An 18069-nucleotide genomic window follows, 5' to 3' on the forward strand; every position below is an offset into this window, starting at 1 on the left:
GCTGCTGTGGGAGCAGTAGAGGCAAGACACAAAGAGATTTCTCATCATTTTTCCCCTGGAGAAATGGGCCTGAAGCAAAGTCCTGTGAAGCAGTAGAGGCTGTGAGGAGTTTGAAGTTCCAGGCAGAGTTTTCATCTCCAGCCCCCTTTTCCATAAGGTTAGAGCAAGGATGGTGCACGAGTCTCTTGTGCAGAGAGGAAAGTGGTTTCTGTCATCTTCTGCTGGGGCAGAGCAATGTGATGAGGTGCTGCAGGACACAAAACTCCCTCCTGCCTCATGGAACCCAGACAGTTCAATGCTGTGTCAACACCCTTGTAATGCCTCAAGTCGAATTTTAAGAGTTCCCAGAGGTTTTGTCCTGTACTCCTTTAGGAATGCTGGTCCAGGCTTGCTTCTCTCATTCTTCTATAAAGGTGCAGGGCCTTAATTTAATTTCCAGCCCCAGGTCAGTCATGGAAGCCTACAGCCTTTAGCCCTCCCATCAGGCTGAGGCAGCTCTGCCCTGCTGGATGACTCCTTCTCTCCCTTCTGAGCTGTGTGTAGGCAGTGGTAAAAGCGGCTCTCAGTTTTTGCTTTGCCTGCCTAAATATGAGCCTCTTCCAGAAAATGATATCTGCAAAATCTGAGTTATACAGAGTCACTCTTCCTTTCTTTGGGATATTTTCACATAACAAAGGAAGAGTAGTCCCTTACACATTTAATGCTTAGTGTATGATACCAAAGCCCTACACAGTAGAGAAAAACAACAAAGAACAGCAAAAATTTTTCTGTTTGCTCTTGCATTCACCTGCAGTGGCAGGGTCAGGCTCTCCCTGGGCAGGTTGGCCCCATGGATTGGGAAATCCCAGGGAAGCCTGTCTGATGTGGCTGCAGCACTGCATCCCTTCCCATCTCCCCAGACCTGCCAGTCCCAAGGCCCCCCACTGCTGAAAATGAGATGGAGAGGGCACTGGGGCTGCTTATAGAGTCATATCAGTCACCCCTGGGGTGTGAGGGGTCTGGGGCAGATTGCAGAGACATGCCTTTGCAAATTTTTCCTTCTCTCCACCATTATTCTGTGTTATTTCACAGCCCACATGTCAGGACCCTCCTGAAAGCCAAGATAACCAGAGGGTTATGTCTGCTGTGTGTCTGTACCTGGCTGAGATGAGCACAGGGTGGGAATCCTGGCTGGTCCCCAAAGCTCCCCTTCCCTCTTGCTGCCCTTGCATGCTAGCTAAGCTTCTTAATGAAATCTCCTGGGGTTTGAGCTCACTTGTGCAGCAGGATTGTTATTTGCCATACACCCAGTTAGCATCACACAGGCAGGGAAAAAGCCTGTGCAGGGAAACTGCAATGAGTTGAGCTCTCACCTCTGACCCTTCCTGCCTCTCTGAGCTCACCACAGCCAAGATGCTGCTCTCTGCTTGGGTCTGCCTCTTTCCTGAGCTGTGTCCCTGCCTTTCAGCAGGGCTTGAGCAGCTCCAGTGGCACATGATGTGTCATGGCCTGTCCTGCAGGGCTGTCTCCTCTGCTCTGTGGGGTAAAGGCCATTACAGCATTTAACATTAGCCTGGGCTAATCAAAAGCCTGATGGATTTTATCTCTGTTTAATGCCTGTTTCATGACAGGGCTGGGACAGGAGGACAGCCCTGGCTGCTGGTGTGGGGTACACACTTTCCTGCAGTACTTGCTCTTCCTTTGCACGTCTGTTGATTTTTGGCAAGCAAGTGATTGAGCAAAGCCACAGACTGGGTGAAGGTGTCAGTCTCCACGTGCTCCTCAGAGCCTTGGTATTGTCATCCATGGGTCTGTCAGCTTGTTCAGTCACAATAATAAGTGTGAAAGGAGCCACCAACCTGATTAAAAGTTGTAATGTCTTTGCAGCAGGGTGATCTTCTGTATTTTCATACAGCTATTGACAACTTTCCTTTCCTCTCAATTTTTTGTATACGTTGAATTATTCATGTAATCACATCACTCCAGAAGATGAGATGTGAGGAATTTTTTTTTCCTGGCATCCTGTCTGTGATCTTCCAACCTCCACAGCCCCCATCCCTCCCAGGAGGAACCTGCCTGGTGACTGGTTGGGGACAACCTGACCTCAGTCACCCCATGGGGCTTATTTTTCAATCTGCCAGGTGCCTTCTTCATCCCCTACCTCATCTTCCTCTTCACCTGTGGGATCCCAGTGTTCTTCCTGGAGACAGCACTGGGGCAGTACACCAGCCAGGGAGGGGTGACAGCCTGGCGCAGGATCTGCCCCCTCTTTGAAGGTGAGTGGGGGAGCTGGGAGGGTGTGGAGAGCTGGGGAGACCCTGAGGGATGAGCAGGGATGTCTTTCCCCACAGCCCTGATTGTTAGCCTCCTCCACACATTCCCTGCCCACCTGCCTGGAAGGCACTGCCTGCCCCCCTTCCAAAATCGTGCTGAAAAAATTGTCTTTTTCACCAAATAGTTTCCATCATGATATTGCATCCTGGTTTCTTTCCTCATGGCCTCAGCTCTGGACAGGAGCTTTGTGCCCAATTAAGGTTGTCCTCCTAGAGGTAAATGGGGAAAATGCTTCTGGTGGTTATGAGGACCTAAAACATGCTGCTGTTTTTTTAAGTCAATGCTATGTCATCTTTGTGAGTTTGCAGGTGGCTTAAAACCTTACTGGTGGAAGGTGCCAGCTCTCTTAATGAATTGCTAGCAGTCAGATCCTCCATTTCTGGCACTGTTTCATCCCAGTTATCCAGCCTCCAGCCACTTTCCATGATTTCTCTGAAAGTCACAGTTGCCTCCTCCTCACTTAGCAAAATCTTTGGGAGGTGCTGGAGGAGCATCTAGAGAAGGAGTGCAGTGTTAATACAAAGGTTTCCCAAATAGAACTAAAAAGGGATAAGTGAAAAATATTAAAAAATTAATTTTGTTAGAAGAGATGTGACTCAGCAGGTGTAGCACCATTGTGTGTTTGTCCCTTTGGGTGGCTTTCCTGCCCAGAGTCCCTCCCTTTGCCAGCCTTTCAGCAGGGCAGCAGCTCCCACAGGGGATCCTGTTGGTGTCCCCTGGCACTGTGGGTCACCTGCCCTCGGGGCTCCCTTTCTGCAGGAATTGGCTACGCCTCACAGGTCATCGTCATACTGCTCAACTTCTACTACATCGTTGTCCTGGCCTGGGCCTTGTTTTATCTCTTCAGTTCCTTCACCATCGACCTCCCCTGGGGCAGCTGTGACCACGAGTGGAACACAGGTGGGTTTGGAGTCTCCTCACTGTCCTCTAGCAGATCCTGGCTGAGGGAAACCTGCTGCTGCCTGGAGTCAGACCTCAGGAGGATGTTTGCCCCTGGGTGGCACAGAGGGTTGGGTCACTGCAGTGCTGTTGGCACTTTTGGGGGCTCAGCTGATTTGGATCTTTGCTAGAGTGCACCAGTGCTGGTCCTGCCCAACCACTGTGGCTATTGGAAGGAAAAATTAAATGCAGCTGTGTTAAGTGTGCTTGATTTCTTGTTAGCCTTTCCCTGGAACGGACTTTTTTTTTTTTTGGTGCATCTTTGGGACTATAAAAAACTTGTCCCAGAGTCAATAGTGGCACTCAACCCTGTGGATGGACAGGGAGGGATTTTTCATATCCTCTAGTACTCCAGGCATTGCTGCTTACACTCCTCTTCCTGCCTTTCCTGCAGGGAACTGCATGGAGCTCCAGAAGGCAAACTCAACATTCAATGTGACCAGTGAAAATGCCACATCCCCTGTCATCGAGTTCTGGGAGTAAGTGAAGGACAGGCCCACACACCCCTTTCCTCTCAGATATAATTCCCCTGGGCAAGGGACAAACCCAGCAGCAGCACATCCTATCAACCCCCCTTGCCAGAAGAGGACACAAAGGGGAAGCTGGGCAGGTCAGAGTGAAGGCTCCCAGGGCAGCACTCAGTCAAGGTCAGCACTGCTGGGCTTGTGGTGTCACTCTGGAGCTGTGCTGGCATGCCTTGGCCATTTGATGTCCTTCTGTGATGCTGTGCTCCTGTCCTTGTGAACCTTTTGGCCTTTTTGGCCTCCCTGGCCTCTTTCCTTTGGATCTGTGCTGCTGTGTGATACCAGCATGTTCCCAGGAGGCTCTGGCATGGTGGGTGGTGACTTTTGTATGTGAGCTAGTCTTATCTCAAAAATAGAAAAAGTGATGTTTTCACTACAGGGTGACTAATAGGCAAGTTATTCTGAGGAAAGGAACTCACCAAAGTTGAAAAAAAGTGCTAGGGTCAGAAAACTTCCCACTGCAATTTGGTTCCTCATTTTCATTATTTTCTCCCCTTGTGTTAGTTGCTCTGAGGTACACAGTAGCTTTATCTCTGGCATGAGGGCATAAGTCTGCTGGCTTGGGAACTCTGCTGATCTCAGCATGGCCTGGGAGGGCAGACCCAGTTAGTTTCTTTCTCTCCTGAGTCTGTGCTCTCCCCCTGCACAAGTGATTAGATGGTGACCTGCCTTAGACTGCTTTTCCTGAGGCTGAACACTGGAAAAGTTGTTGTTTCCATCACTGCTGTGACCATCCCTGTGTTTTAGGGGAATAAACAGCATGGGATTGGAAATTTCCACTGTCCATTTCTTCTGATGCAGCATCTGCTCCTGCCTTCCCTGGGCAGGGAGGTAGTAGGGCAGCATTTCTTTGAGAAGCTCTGACCTGCCAGAGGTCTCTCCTGGCTGCAGTACAGCACCCAGTTAGTTCCAGTCCACTGGCACCCTTTCCACTGGTTAGAGTCCACATCCTTAGCAGCAGGCAAAGAGCAACATGACGAAGTGTATTTGGAGAACAGTGTGGTTTTTCCAACCAATGAGATGGAAATGCTGCTATTATCTGACCTCATTTGTACCAAGGTCCACACAGCCCAGGATTTTATCTCCACTCTGGCTGCAAGAGGATGCTCTAGGTGGCTTCTCCTGACTGTGCAGTGGGGTTGTGGTGGTCTAGGTTGTGTCTTAGTCACAGAATGGGATGCTGTGCTGCTCTGTGTCCTGAGGTGGATTCTGCCTCAAAAGAGAGAAATGTGCTATGGAGAAGGGGTTGGACAGCATTGCTTCCTGGGTGGTCCTGATGGATTCCATGGTAAGGACAGTGTGTCCCTCACTCTGAGGACTGGGCCATGTCAGAAATGTAGGTGAACTTTGTGTGTCCATGTGTGATCTGCTGTGCTGGCAGTGTTTTTCAGAGGAGAGCACTGCCTAATTCTTCTAAGGCTTTCAGCTCAGACCAGAACCTCGTTATTAAGACAGCTTTTCTCCCCAGAGCTATCAGGCACTAAGGAGATGACAATCAGCATGGGGTTGAGAACATTAGTGGCCAACATCAGTGACTGTTACATATTCCTTTGCTTCCCCCAACACAGGAGGAGAGTGCTAAAGATTTCTGATGGCATCCAGCACCTGGGTGGTCTCCGCTGGGAGCTGGCTCTGTGTCTCTTGCTGGCTTGGATCATCTGCTACTTCTGCATTTGGAAAGGGGTCAAGTCCACGGGCAAGGTGAGCCTTTGATTCAGGTCAAACCTCTTCTCTTGATCACAGCTGGAGCTCTGGTTCTGCTCACCTTTTATAGGTTCAGAGAGGTCCTAGAGGTGCCCTGGGAACCACAGTCTGAGTGAGCTGGCAGGAGCCTGGAGGGTTCAATGTGCAGCAGGACTGTGAGGCAGGTTCTGTGTTTTTGGGCAGGAGAGGATGGGAGCACTGAGGCATCTCAGAGCATTACCTTGCAAGGTGTGTATCCCCATCCAGTCCCTCTCCACCCACAGGCCCAGGAGACCCTGAAGTCTTCCCATGTATGAGGTGGTGGCATGTTCTCTTCCTTCCCACCACAGTGTGAGAAAACAGCATGTTTTTGCCTCTGCTGGCAAGTGCTGCTGGAGAATCTTCAAATTCATTAGATATAAAATAACTGTGATAGCCTCAAAGCCCTCTCTTGCCTTTTTATTCTTTTTGTTTGTCCCAACTCTTCCTCCAGTTGCTCGTATTCTCCAGCAATAAAAACCTCCTTTTTTCTTTCCCCACGCTAGTCACTAGAGAGTTATCACACTGAATATTTTTGGGAAGGATTGGTGTGACTGTCCAGCTCCATTCCATGCTCTGTCTGGCACAGAGTGTGCCACTCTCACTTGCACTGACCCCATTACTTAGTTTCTGCCACTGCCTCCTGACCCCATTCCCAGCCAGCTTTGTCTGGAGCCAGCAAGAACAGATGGAAATGAAAAGGTTTACTGGGTTTCCTAAATGGTGTCTTCTCTGCATGCCTTGAACAAGCCATCATGTGTGATGGGGTGTAAATTTTAACTGCACCCATTGCCATCAAGTTGATGGCATGGATGTTAGCAGCTTCTCTTGCTTCCAGAATGGTCTGGGATTATGAAACATGACAGGGAAATCAAGCAGCTTGCAGGGATGATATTTTCTGGTTTCCATGGAGTAAAATTAGAAGAAAAGAGCAACTGCTTGCTGTGGTGGCCTGGTAAAAGAAAGCAGAGGCAGCCTAATAACAGCAAATATGATACTGAGATACAGCAAACATAGTGTGGGAAGTCTTGAGAACAAATGCCATCTATTTTAGATAGAAGTTCTAGGTCAAATGCAAGTGATTTTTAGCAAAAAGTACAAGTGATGGTGAGAACTTGAAAACAGAAACCTTCTTTCAGTGAAGCAACAGCGTCCATAGGTTTATCAACCTTCCACATATTTCATAATCTGACTAAAAGGATGGCTGTGGGAATACAACCCCACTGGGAAAGAGATATTCCTTAATTCTGAGGATTTTCCTGCAGAGGGTCAAACCCCCTGAGCTGAAATCACCCTACTCAGCTCAGCAGCAGCAGTTTGCATCCTCCAGCACAGGGACTGCCTGACCCCCAGGAGTTCTCCCACAGATGGAATCACTTTGCTGAGGCATGTGGATCAGATTCAAATAAAACCCTGGATGTTGTTGACCAGCATGTGACAAAATGATCACACTGATCCCGGCAAGGCTCCTAGTGATGCAGTTAGTGCTAACAATGCCCAAAAAATAAAAAGACTGGGTGTGAGCCAAGCACTGAGTAATATCTCATTGGATCCAGATGTTCCTGTTGTTAGATAGAAGTTTGGCAATCTTAATCCAGCAAAACATTCTGCAAATTCAGCCCCCCATCTTGGTGGAGGTGTGAGTGACTGTGGAGTGAAAAGCTTAACACACTAATTCACCCAGGCTGTAGAGCACATAGGATGTCACCAAAATGAGAATCCAAATCACATGCCAGACAACTACTAGTTTGTATTCTGAGCTCCTAAAACTGATGTAATTTAGAGATGCAGCTGAGAATGTGAAATCTGGCATCCTGGAGGAAAATGCAGTAGGGTTCATGACAGCAAGTTGATTTTATGTTTTTATGATTTTTGGTTTTAATCTTGCTTTCATGGGCTGAGAAAGATTAGTCTTGCATCATGTTATTTTGTGAAGAAAGAGTTTGCTTGTGTGGTAAATACAGTGATGATGGTTGAACTTGCAGGACCTGCAGATTTGTGTAACTGTCACTGGAGAGCTCTAAATCAGATGCTCCTTGAAAATTTGAGAATATGGGAAATGATGGTTAGTTTGTGCTGAAGGATTCTGTCCTTGGTTTCTACAGTGTTCAGGATGCAGATTTAGAGGGACAGGGATGAATCTGCTCACACAGACATCTCAGCAAGGAGGTGTTTTTCACTGATCTGTGTCAGTGTTACCCAAGACTGTTGAGATATATAGAGTAGAGCACATGAAATGCATAGATAACCTGGAGCTGCACATACAGATGATAGTCTAGTACTGTTTTTTTTCAAGAATGGGATATCTCTGCAATCCTGTCCTACAACACAAAACTGAATCACTAAAGAGTGTGTGTCCTGACTTAGGGGAGGACTTGCATTGCAGTGTCAGGGGCTTCGGACATTGCTGTATTCAGATAGTCTACCAGAGTGAATGCAGAAAAAAATTTCTCTTTGAATCACTACTCAGATCATAAAGATTTGACATCTTTATGGGACAGAGCAAAAGTGATCATACTGTCCAGGGAAATCATATGCTTGTTCCCAGCAGGACATCCCCTAACGTAGAAACTGCCAAAGATATGTCACAGCCTGTAACTCCACTAAGGGTTGGTGGGCTTTAGGTGGATTTTAAAGCAACTTTTTTCTGGATGGTTGGGCAGGTGTGAGAAATGGATCACTTCACATCATTATATTTTGCACTTCCTCCAGAGATGAGCTCTCCAGTGCACAACTGCCAGAGCTGAGAAAAGAGCTGGAGGGTAGCATTCAGGTGAAGCATGCTGATGCAAGTCCTCGCTCAGCACGTCCACACAGGAAAAACCTGAAGAAGCAACATTTCTTTTTTGGCCTAGCATGATAATGAACAACCTCTTCTCAAGGTGGTCAATAATTCTTTGAGGTGTGGAAGCAATGCAAAAGGATTAATGACATTACTTGAATTGCTGAGGAGGTTGCAGGAGCTCTTGATATCAGTTTGTGTGGGAAACAGAGTGCAGTGCGGTGTCATTGTGACATGTTACAGCAGTTAGCCTGGACAGTCCTGAAAATGCCCTGGTAGTCCCCAAACTGAGTGTCACATTTGCCAGAGGTGATGTCCCTGAAAAGATTAACTGATGTTGATTTCCAGTTTTCCCCCAAGGGATGCAGCTCTCACACTTGTCCCTTCCTCCTCCTCCCAGGTGGTATATTTCACTGCCACGTTCCCATACGTCATGCTGATTGTTCTGCTGATCCGGGGAGTCTCCTTACCTGGGGCATTCCAGGGAATCCTCTTTTACCTTTATCCAGACATTAGTCGCCTTGGGGACCCTCAGGTAAGGTGGAGGGGGGGAATGAATGGCTGAGCTGTGCTTGAATGGATTCCTCTGGCAGCCCTCACTCTCTCCTTTTTGTTTGCCTACTCTTTCTTCTAATTTCTTTTTTCTGACCTCTCTTGTCCCCTTCTGTGACCACAAGGCAGAGCTGTGATATTGGTGTGTTTTCTGATAGTCCCTGCTCTCTTGCCCTCCAGGGCTCCTCCTGTATTTTCCTGTCTGAGCTGAGTCTGAATTGTTCATTGCAGTGGGATTTAATCCTTTATCACGAGTGGTGCCAGCTGTCCCTCCCCTTTCCTGGGGACAGTGCACGGGGTGCCACTTTGCACTGTGCTGGTGGATTTTGGGGATGAGCATGAGCTCTGCTCCTGGCACGTTTGCTCCATCTTCCTTGGGAAGCATGCCAGGTGGATGGATAATGGGAAGCATGTTGCAGCAGCAGTCCTTGGGACCTGGCTGCCTTGCCTTCCTCTCCTTCCCATCCCTGGTGAGAAATTCCTGCCTGTTGGACAGGAGGGTCAGAGCCTGACTGCTGCTTTTAATCGTATTTGGACAAGTTCTTCCACGTTAAATCCTGGCTCCAGCTGAGCTGCTGTACCAGCCTTTGTGTGAAGGTGTTTCCAAAGGAGATTAAAGGGTGCCTGCCTGCCTGGAAATTAGGCCAGTAAAACCCTTGGTAACCCCATTAACTCCTTCTGGTCTAGTACCATTGCTGCCTTGGTTACTAATTTTGTGAATGGGAGCACAAATGCTGTATGGCAGGAGGTGGGTAGGACAGCTGCTCCCTCAGCATGGAGGTGAAACAAGGCTTGGAAGGGTGTGAGGACAGCTCTGTGTTTTCTGTGTTTGTGTCCCCATTTGTGCTGATGAGGTGCAAGAGGCTTCTGAGATGAAATTATATTTTTGAATGGTGCTCCTTCCCTTGTGAAAAGTCCTGTTGTCACCATGGCTGGGCTGCCCAGGGGACTGTACTAAGTCACCTCAGCTGTGGCATGGTTGGTTCTAGCTGTGTCCTCATTAGGTCTGTCTTGGCAAACTTTTCCAAATGCAGCCTGTTCTTTAGAAACACAGCTTCCTTCCAACCTGGAAAATGTGGTGGAAAGGCAGAGTAACCCTTCAGAGTAAGGATGGCTCTGACCCAGGGCAGGAAAACTTGCTTCTCCCTCCCCAACTCCATCATTCCCCAATGAAAGCTTCACGTCTGAGGGAGAAAAGCAGGATTTGGCAGCAATGGTTGCCTTCCTGTAGAATGTTTTAACCATCCTACTGAGCCATGTAGCAGGGCTTGAGCCTTCTCTTGTGTCTTCCCATCAGAGAGGGAAGGGTTAGAGCCCCACGTCCCACATGTGTGGCTATGCTCCTGTCTCTGTGCAGGGACAGTGTGGTGTGAGTCCTGCCAGCCCATGGGGGCCAAGTTGATTATAATTGATTTGTGCTCAAAGGACAGTGAGCTGTAATTGTTTACCAGCAATCCTGCACTGCCTGGAAAAATGGAAGATTCTTTAGTGCTTGGGAAGGGATTCTGGAAATTAAAAATATATTAAAAATAACCTCTCCAGTCTGAGCCATATGATAAAGCATCTCAAGGGGAGGTTTAAACAAAGGACAAACAATATACAAGGGGATAAAATCAAAGCTCCTCTAGAGTAGATGAAAAACTAGGTGAAAAGAGGGGATGAATTATTTATCAGATTCTACCAGGGGAGCAGCAACAGCTGAGATGTGATTAAGTGTCAGAATATCAGGCTGGTGTGTGGAAATCATTGCTTTTCACCTGCCAAGTGACCTTGGACAGAGCTGGGAAATCCTGTCTATGAGAGCTCAGTTGAGCTGATTGATGATGGTCTCTTCTGGCCATGAAGTCTACAGTGCCCTAAATCTTCCTGCACCTCATTTCCTCAATCTGTGAAATGCCTATAATTAAAAAGGTAAATGAATTGCATTTGATAGGTAGATCAGACTATGGGGATGGAGAAAGTGATGGCTTGTGTGTTTGGGTTTGCTTTAAAGAAAAGAAATGTAATAGTCTCTGGTATCAAGTCTCTTAGCTAAATTTGATTAAATTTAATGAGTGAGAATGGAGAAGAAGTTTTGCTTAGGGGCTGCTGAGTTTATCTGTCTCTGGAAAAGCAGCAAATGTTTCTCAAAGCCTCCCACCCTTACTTTGCTCTTGTAATTTCCAGAAAACCCACCACCTTGCTGTATGTGCTTGTACTTTATCCAGTCTTTATATAAAGGAAGAAATTTCTGTGAGAAGCTGCTTGCCACCCATCCTAGATGTGCTGAAGGCCCCTAAAGTTGCCAAGGGCCAGGAGAGATGTGCATTACTTTTTGAATATCCTTCCCTACCTTCCTCTCATTTTCTTCCTCCCGTTTCCCTGATGGTTGCTTTTTGGAGCAGTATTTGCTCCTGCACATTTCCACATGGATCTTGCTTCCCAACAGACAGGACAGAAAGGGGAGGAAAGAGAAGATGACTCCAGCTTTTTTTGGGGGTTTGCCCACTCTGCCTGTGGCTGCAGAGGGAGAATGCTGAGGTCATGATGTGGACCAGGGCAGCTCTTAGAGTCAGTGCTGAGCTGAGGATAAGCTCCTCCAGCCACCACAGGGAGGATAAGAGATGTGTGCATCTTGCAGGGATGGGACCTGCTGGGTTAACCCTGGGCCCCTGTAGCCACGATGGGGAAGGGGTCAGAGCCCCAAATCCATGCCAAAATCAGGCCCTTCCTGCTGCTGCTCCATGGCCAGCAAACGCTGCTGCTTCCCTGTGAGAGGCAAGGGCGACCACAGGCCTGCTAAATATTATTTGTTCCCCTTATTTATTGTGTTCCCAGCAAGCTTTTGACTCGACCCTGTGTGCTGGGTTTGTGCTGTTGCCAGCACCCTGCTTTCCCCTTCTGAAGGCAGCAGTGTTTGTCTCAGAGGATGTCCTGCTGGGTCTGTGGGTGGACACGTGCACTGGCAGGGCTGCTGTGCTTGTCCCCACCACTCACCCCATGCCCTGGCACAGGGACTGGGAGCCCAGGCACTGCTCCCTCCCTGCCTGGGGACAGAGGGCAGGTGCTGGGCAGCAACAGGGAGAGCTTGATGCTTGCACAGCACGCCAGAGGGGCTCAAGGCTGAATCCTCTCCTCTGCCTTGCTGAAGCAATGAATCCCCGTGGGGTGAAGCACAGCTGTATTTACCTTAGATGGCTTCCTCTGCCTCCTTGTCCCGTGCCTCTTCCCAGCCCTGCTGCCTCTGATCTCAGTGCTGACCTAGCAGGAAGGAATAAAGCTGTCAGTCTGTCTGCCCAAAATCAGCAGGGTGGGGAGGACCATAAAGCTCAGCTTCCCAGGCAGCAAGGAGCATCCCTCAGAGCACCACTCGCCCCTTTGTACCTCCCAGGGGCAGGCAGCTGTGTTCCTTGGGATAAACCAGAAACCTGCTTGTTCACTTGTGGTTGAAGTAACCCCAGTGGTGGGAGGGCCCTCCTGGGTGCAAAATGTCCCTAGAGGTCCCCAGGTGTCCTGAGGTGGGGGGGTGAAGTGAGGTCAGTGTTCTCAGGCAGGGCATTGTGGGTGCCTTGAGTGCTGGCTCAGGGAGGTTAACTGCATAAAAAAGCCTCTGTTCCCCACTCCTGAGGAGTGTTTTCCAAGCAGATAGGAACCCAGGATTGGGAATATGATGCTTGGCTGGGTGCTGGCTGGGCAGAAGGAGCAGGAATACTTTACAGAAACATCAGTGACCCATTGCCTATCTCCTCTCTGCTGTGATAAATGGGCATGGGGGAAGCATTGCCCTGGGCTGAGCAGCAAAGCCTCAGCTCTGTGCTGCTGCAGTGCTGTGGGCTGCATCTTTGGGTTGGGGCTTGTGCTCTGGTCCTGAGTGAAGGAAAAAGGCAGTCACCTGGAAATCATGCCCTGGAAGCCTTGCAGGACAACCCTAGGAGTCACCATCTCCCCTTCCAAGGCAGGGATGTGTTTGTGGGCTGCAGTGGGTGGCTGGTGGGTAGTGACAACGCCACAGGCTGACTTGTGAGCCGTGATGTCGTGAGCAAAGAACCACTGCTTGGTCTGTAGCTCAAGATTTGGGTGATTTTTGCTCTCTGCTCTGCATTACACCAAGCGTGACTCTCCCCACAGCAGGTACCCACTCCATGCTGTGTCATCTCTGCTAGCTGATGGGCACAGCTCGGTGCTTCTCAGCATGCCACCTACATTTGATGTATGGCATCCACCAGGGTTCAATAACATTTTGCTCGAAAGTGGTCTTTCTGTTATTTGTAAGTGCTCTGCGAACTTCCTCAGGAAGGATCTGTTTCAGTACTGGGAGCTATTAAATTCTAGTACATGTAATAAAGTGAATATTGCTAGAAAATTAAGGGACGAAGGAATGGCCATAACCATCTTGGATAACTGCAGCTCAGGTGTAAATGTTTTGGCTAAAATCAGAGAGCAGGATGTTATTGCAAACTGGAGCAAACAACATGTTCAGAGAAATTGAATTATGAATTAAATAAACTGTATGGCTTAGAAAAATACAGACAACAATTAAATCAAAATGTCCATGCTGCTAATATGCCAGTGAAATCTGAACAGGATAAAGCCTACCAGTTTCTTTGGGAGCAGCAGACAGGGAACAGCAGGATGCCTTTATCTGCAGTGAAAGAGAGCCCTGCCTGACCCTGTAAGCCCCTTTAGTCTGAGTGGTCTGAGAACAGCTGGAAAAAACCATTTCTCTGAGTCACTACAGAGAGAGAGAAGTGAGCACAGGCAGCAGGTTGGGGAGGAAAGGTTTGAGTTTGTCTGCTGAAGTGCATGGTCTGTGTAGCCTGTGAGCCCTGTGGGGATGGATGGGCAGAGGTGCTGCTGGTGAGAAGCTGGAGGAGGCTGGACCCCTTCCAATCCCAGTGATCCCATAGTGCTGCGAGGTGCTGCTGCTCAACTCTATCATCAGTGGGCCAGAAGCACACACAGCATCTATTCTGTGCAGTCCTTTGACCCCCCAAGCAATTTGGGAATTGCAAGGAGACTGAGATGGTCATAGATATCTCTTGTCCTTTGCCCAAGAGCTGCAGTAACCTTTTAATGCATGAAATAATGTGCAGACAGCCTGAGCTCCAGCCTGACTCTGGAGTTCACAGTCACGCTGACTAAGTAGGATCATAAGCTCTGCATGTCAACCTTAGCTTTATTTACAGTTTCAGCCACAGGCTGCCTCATTTCAAACAGGAGCATATGCTAAGGCAGGTCCTGTATTCCCTAAAGATATCCTTTTGGGGCTGGACTGCCACACAGCCAGATGTGAGATGGGGCAGAGCAGGCAGTGGAGTGAGAAGCCCACAGACCCCATGCTGGTCTCTGCTCCACAGTCAGGGTTATCACTAGATTTTAAAAATGAGCCATGTCATAAGCCACAGAGCTAATGAAGCTTGGCCTCTTCCACCATGGCTGGTAAATCACCAGTTCTTTTCCTGCCTGAGGGGTATTTCTCCTTTTCTTGTGTGATTTATGTGATATTTAACACGGGTTGACTCTTCTTCCCTGTAGCTTTCTGCTCAGTGGGGACCCTGAGTTCCTGTCTTTTTCCCATTTCCTAACTGTTGTGCAATTCATAGGTAGTTGATATCCTTGAGGTTTCTGACAACTGTTAAATCTGGTTGAAAAGCATCAACTGAGTCTAATGTTATGACAAGCGTGGGGTAGACAGTTTAATGGCAAAAGTCTTGTTATCTTGACAAATTTAACCACAAGAGCCACAAACGCCATGAGAGGGTGTGTTTCAAGCTCAAATTTGATGGTAAACAAGAGCTCTAGCAATGAACAGCAAAATAAAAAGCAAACCTAACAAAACATTTCATCCCAATCTGTGCAAAGATGTTTAAATCAATTGATGCAAAGGTGTCTGCTGGTCCAGCTCACCTCAGTGCTTTGCTGTGCCTAAAATGTAGCTACAAAATAAAAGCTGTGCCCTTACTGCCCATGAGCACAGTGATGTTTTAGGAATCAATTTTAAAAAGAGCTTTGATATTTTTCTAATATTTTTGAAGCGAAAAAATTAATACCTTGCTCTCTAAACCCATCTTCCTATTCATCTCCAAAAAGAGTAAAATACACTGAGGTCAATTATTTTTTGACTTCCCAGTGCCTTAAATAAGTTGTTCCAGTCCCACAAACTGGCACTGCTACTCTGGGAGAGTAGAGTATAGTCAAATGGAGACTTTTCTCATAAAGTTGTCCCACTAATATTTTTCTTCTGCGTTTCTTTTGTCTCAAGAATGTGACTACCCTTCAGCATCAGTTGAATGGTTGTCTTATCTCTGTTTTCTAAAACCCCTGGGAAAAAAGATCTTAGAGAACAGAGGTTTATTTAATAATCTTTGTCATTGCTTCATTCCTCACCATTGGCTCCTGCTTTTGCTGCTGTCTGCAGAAGGCAGTGACAGTGGCTGGATTGGTGACTGCACACAGCTAGGCTTGCAGATGAAATTTGGCATTGACAAATGTCAGCCTTAGAGCACTGGGATGTGGTATTGACAGTGAGAGCAAAGCACCTCATGGGAGTATCAGTGCTCTTGTGTGTTCTTTTAGGAGCTGTCTTTTGCAATCAACTCTGTTTATTTCTAGTACTCCTCCCCAGCTGAATTTCTTTTAAGCTGTGGAGTCTTTGTTAGGTCTTGGAGGGAAGGGCTACCCACGCTGGCCAGTGGGAGACTAGGCTTGCCCAAATCAGAAGGCTCCTTTAGCTCTCATGGAAAATGTTCACCTGGTCTCCTGCTGCTGGAGGGTTCTGGAGTGTCACAGGGTGCTGCAGATTTGTCAAAGAAAGAAAGAAGTGGTGATGAAGAGCTACATGTGATTTGAGTGGATGAGGCTGCTGATGTATCCCTTCCCTTTAGCACTCTTACCTCCTGTGGGTGCCTCACTGAGCACTGTCATTCCTAGCACTGCCTGCCTCTAGCAAAGTCTTGTTGCAATGCTGACCTTCTGCTCTCTGGCCTTTCTGGTGCTTACAGCAGCCTCAGGGCTCTGCCTCTTCCCATCTGTGCAGTGTCTGTGCTGGCCTTGTCTTCTCACCTATTTTTGCATCTCCCTTGCAGGTCTGGATGGATGCAGGCACTCAAATCTTCTTTTCCTATGCAATTTGTCTGGGATGCCTGACAGCTCTGGGCAGCTATAACAAATACCATAACAACTGCTACAGGTAACTGGAGCTCAGCTCTGCTGCCTCGAGACTTCCCCTCCCTGAACATCAGAGATCTGCTGGAGGCTGCTGGCCTTTGGAAGTGTCATGATGTCTGTTTCTACTTAAGGCTTAGGAAAACTCTTTCCAAGTGTTTTCTGCCCAAATTCAGCTCTCTGTGCTTTATACCCAAGGGAATTTTCTGTCTGTCCCCTCTTCCACACCCAGCAGATTTAGATCCTCTTCACTAGCCTTGTGACCCCAGCCCACACTGCAACCTCCCCTATTACATGGGTGCATGAGTAATAAAAATAACCACAGGGAAAGCCGAATTATGAAATCTAATGGCTCTCAGCTGGAGTTCTTTCACCTTGTGATTTATTCTTCTGTGGTTCATTTGGACCCAGTGATCAGCACAGTTGTCATTGCTCTGGGTTCCTGTGTGCTATCTGTGGTTACATGTGAGCCTGCAGGTGAGCCTTGTGTTTATTCCATGCATATATTCAGGGAAAAGAGGGAGAGACATCAGGAAGGATGGGAAACTATTTGAAACATGTGAGAATTTGTATAAAATTACTGAGAATATAATTTGAGTGGAGAGCAGGCAGTTCAGAGCAACTGGAGAAATGATGCTCTGGCTGATCAAATATTCTGATCAAATACCCCATTGGGTAGCTGGGATTGATGGAACATGACCTTCCTTTCCAGCTGGGAGATGCAAAGGCAGAGCAATGGTGTTAGGTGCTGTGCAGTCCTTGACAATGCAAAGAGCTGTGCTTTGGAAGGGATAATCTGAATTTGTATAATGCAGGGGCTCTGCATGAATTGTACTTTTTCCTCTAGAAAAGGTTGCAGACCAAGAATAGACCTAGTTAACATGCAAGGAGGAGCACAAAGCCCCAAAAATACTATCTAACTAAAGACCGATACAGAAAAATCACACTGGATTTGCAGAGTAGCATTTAATAAAGTCAGAACAGGCCATGAAATGCCAGAAGGGGTGCATTCAGTTTTGTTCAGAATATCTCAGAATGATGCTGCAAATGTTATTGTTGTCCCCAGGGTTGCAGTCACAAGAGGACTAGGGAGACTGGAGCGTGAAAAGGAATTGGATAGATAAGAGATGTTCAGTTTAAAGTGTTGATGGATGAGAATGAGATGAAACAGAGACAAAAGGGAATAGATCAGAGAAAATAAATTGGATGGCTGTGATTATCTTTTTCTCATAATGCAAAGACCAGGAGATGCCCAGTGGTGCTGAGAACCCAGAAGATTGTAACTGGTCTGAGAAATCTATTAAGCAAAAAAACATGTTCCCTTCTCAGACAAAAATAAACTGTTACATGCTGCTACAGGAGGGACCAGGGGAGAGAGAAGAAAAAAACAGAAGAGGAAAAAAACCCCTGGTGTTTAGATGTGTAGGAAGACTACCTCACAAGCAAGATGTTTAGGTGAGGAATGCAGCATTATGCTGTCCTTGGAAAAGGCTCCCCTTGGAGAGCCCTTCTGTGTTGTCCAGCCTGGGTCACCTTTCTGCAGCTCCTGATGCTGAGCCAAGCTGCAGGTGTGCTGGGAGAGACACAGTGGCTGGGGCAGAAGAGCAGGTGCTGCCTGGGGGGCTGCCATGGGGTGTGGGTCATACCTGGCTGATGCTCTGCCCCCTTCTCCCAGGGACTGTGTGGCCCTCTGCTTCCTCAACAGTGGCACCAGCTTTGTGGCTGGCTTTGCCATCTTCTCCATCCTGGGCTTCATGGCAGAGGAGCAGGGTGTGCCCATTGCTGAGGTGGCTGAGTCAGGTGAGTGGAGACCCTGGTGGGATGGGGTCTGGGGTCCTGCCCCACAGTGACAGGGGGATGCCTGAAGCTGCAGGTTCCCATCCTTTGCTCTCTGCCTCCAAAAAGCAGGGAGAAATGAGTGCACACTCGTGAAATACTGAGTTGCAGTGGCTGTGGTTTGAGGTTATACAATAATAATAATAATAATAAAAATAATTAAAGCTGTCTCTAAGGGCAAGGGTTGGGGTTAGGCAGCTGCTGTTTCTTGTGGGGAGGGTGCTAAGGTGACTGCATGGCATATGCCCAGGCTTGTGC

At 47.9% G+C, this 18069-nt stretch overlaps 1 protein-coding gene across 5 annotated transcripts in view; it reads left to right on the top strand.

Annotated features, from left to right (window-relative positions):
• Positions 1-18069, top strand: part of SLC6A13 (solute carrier family 6 member 13) — a 30638-nt gene that overhangs the window by 9062 nt on the left and 3507 nt on the right. For all 5 annotated transcript variants that reach the window (XM_085049416.1, XM_085049417.1, XM_085049420.1 and 2 more), the window contains 7 exons: positions 2121-2255; positions 3073-3213; positions 3647-3731; positions 5345-5477; positions 8681-8815; positions 15897-16000; positions 17651-17775. In XM_085049416.1, the coding sequence (XP_084905542.1) occupies positions 2121-2255; positions 3073-3213; positions 3647-3731; positions 5345-5477; positions 8681-8815; positions 15897-16000; positions 17651-17775 (858 nt within the window). The remainder of the gene's footprint in view (positions 1-2120; positions 2256-3072; positions 3214-3646; positions 3732-5344; positions 5478-8680; positions 8816-15896; positions 16001-17650; positions 17776-18069) is intronic.

The sequence above is a fragment of the Lichenostomus cassidix genome, chromosome 1Ab, assembly GCF_008360975.1.
Source record: "Lichenostomus cassidix isolate B80296 chromosome 1Ab, HeHo_3.0, whole genome shotgun sequence".
Classification (NCBI taxonomy): domain Eukaryota; kingdom Metazoa; phylum Chordata; class Aves; order Passeriformes; family Meliphagidae; genus Lichenostomus; species Lichenostomus cassidix.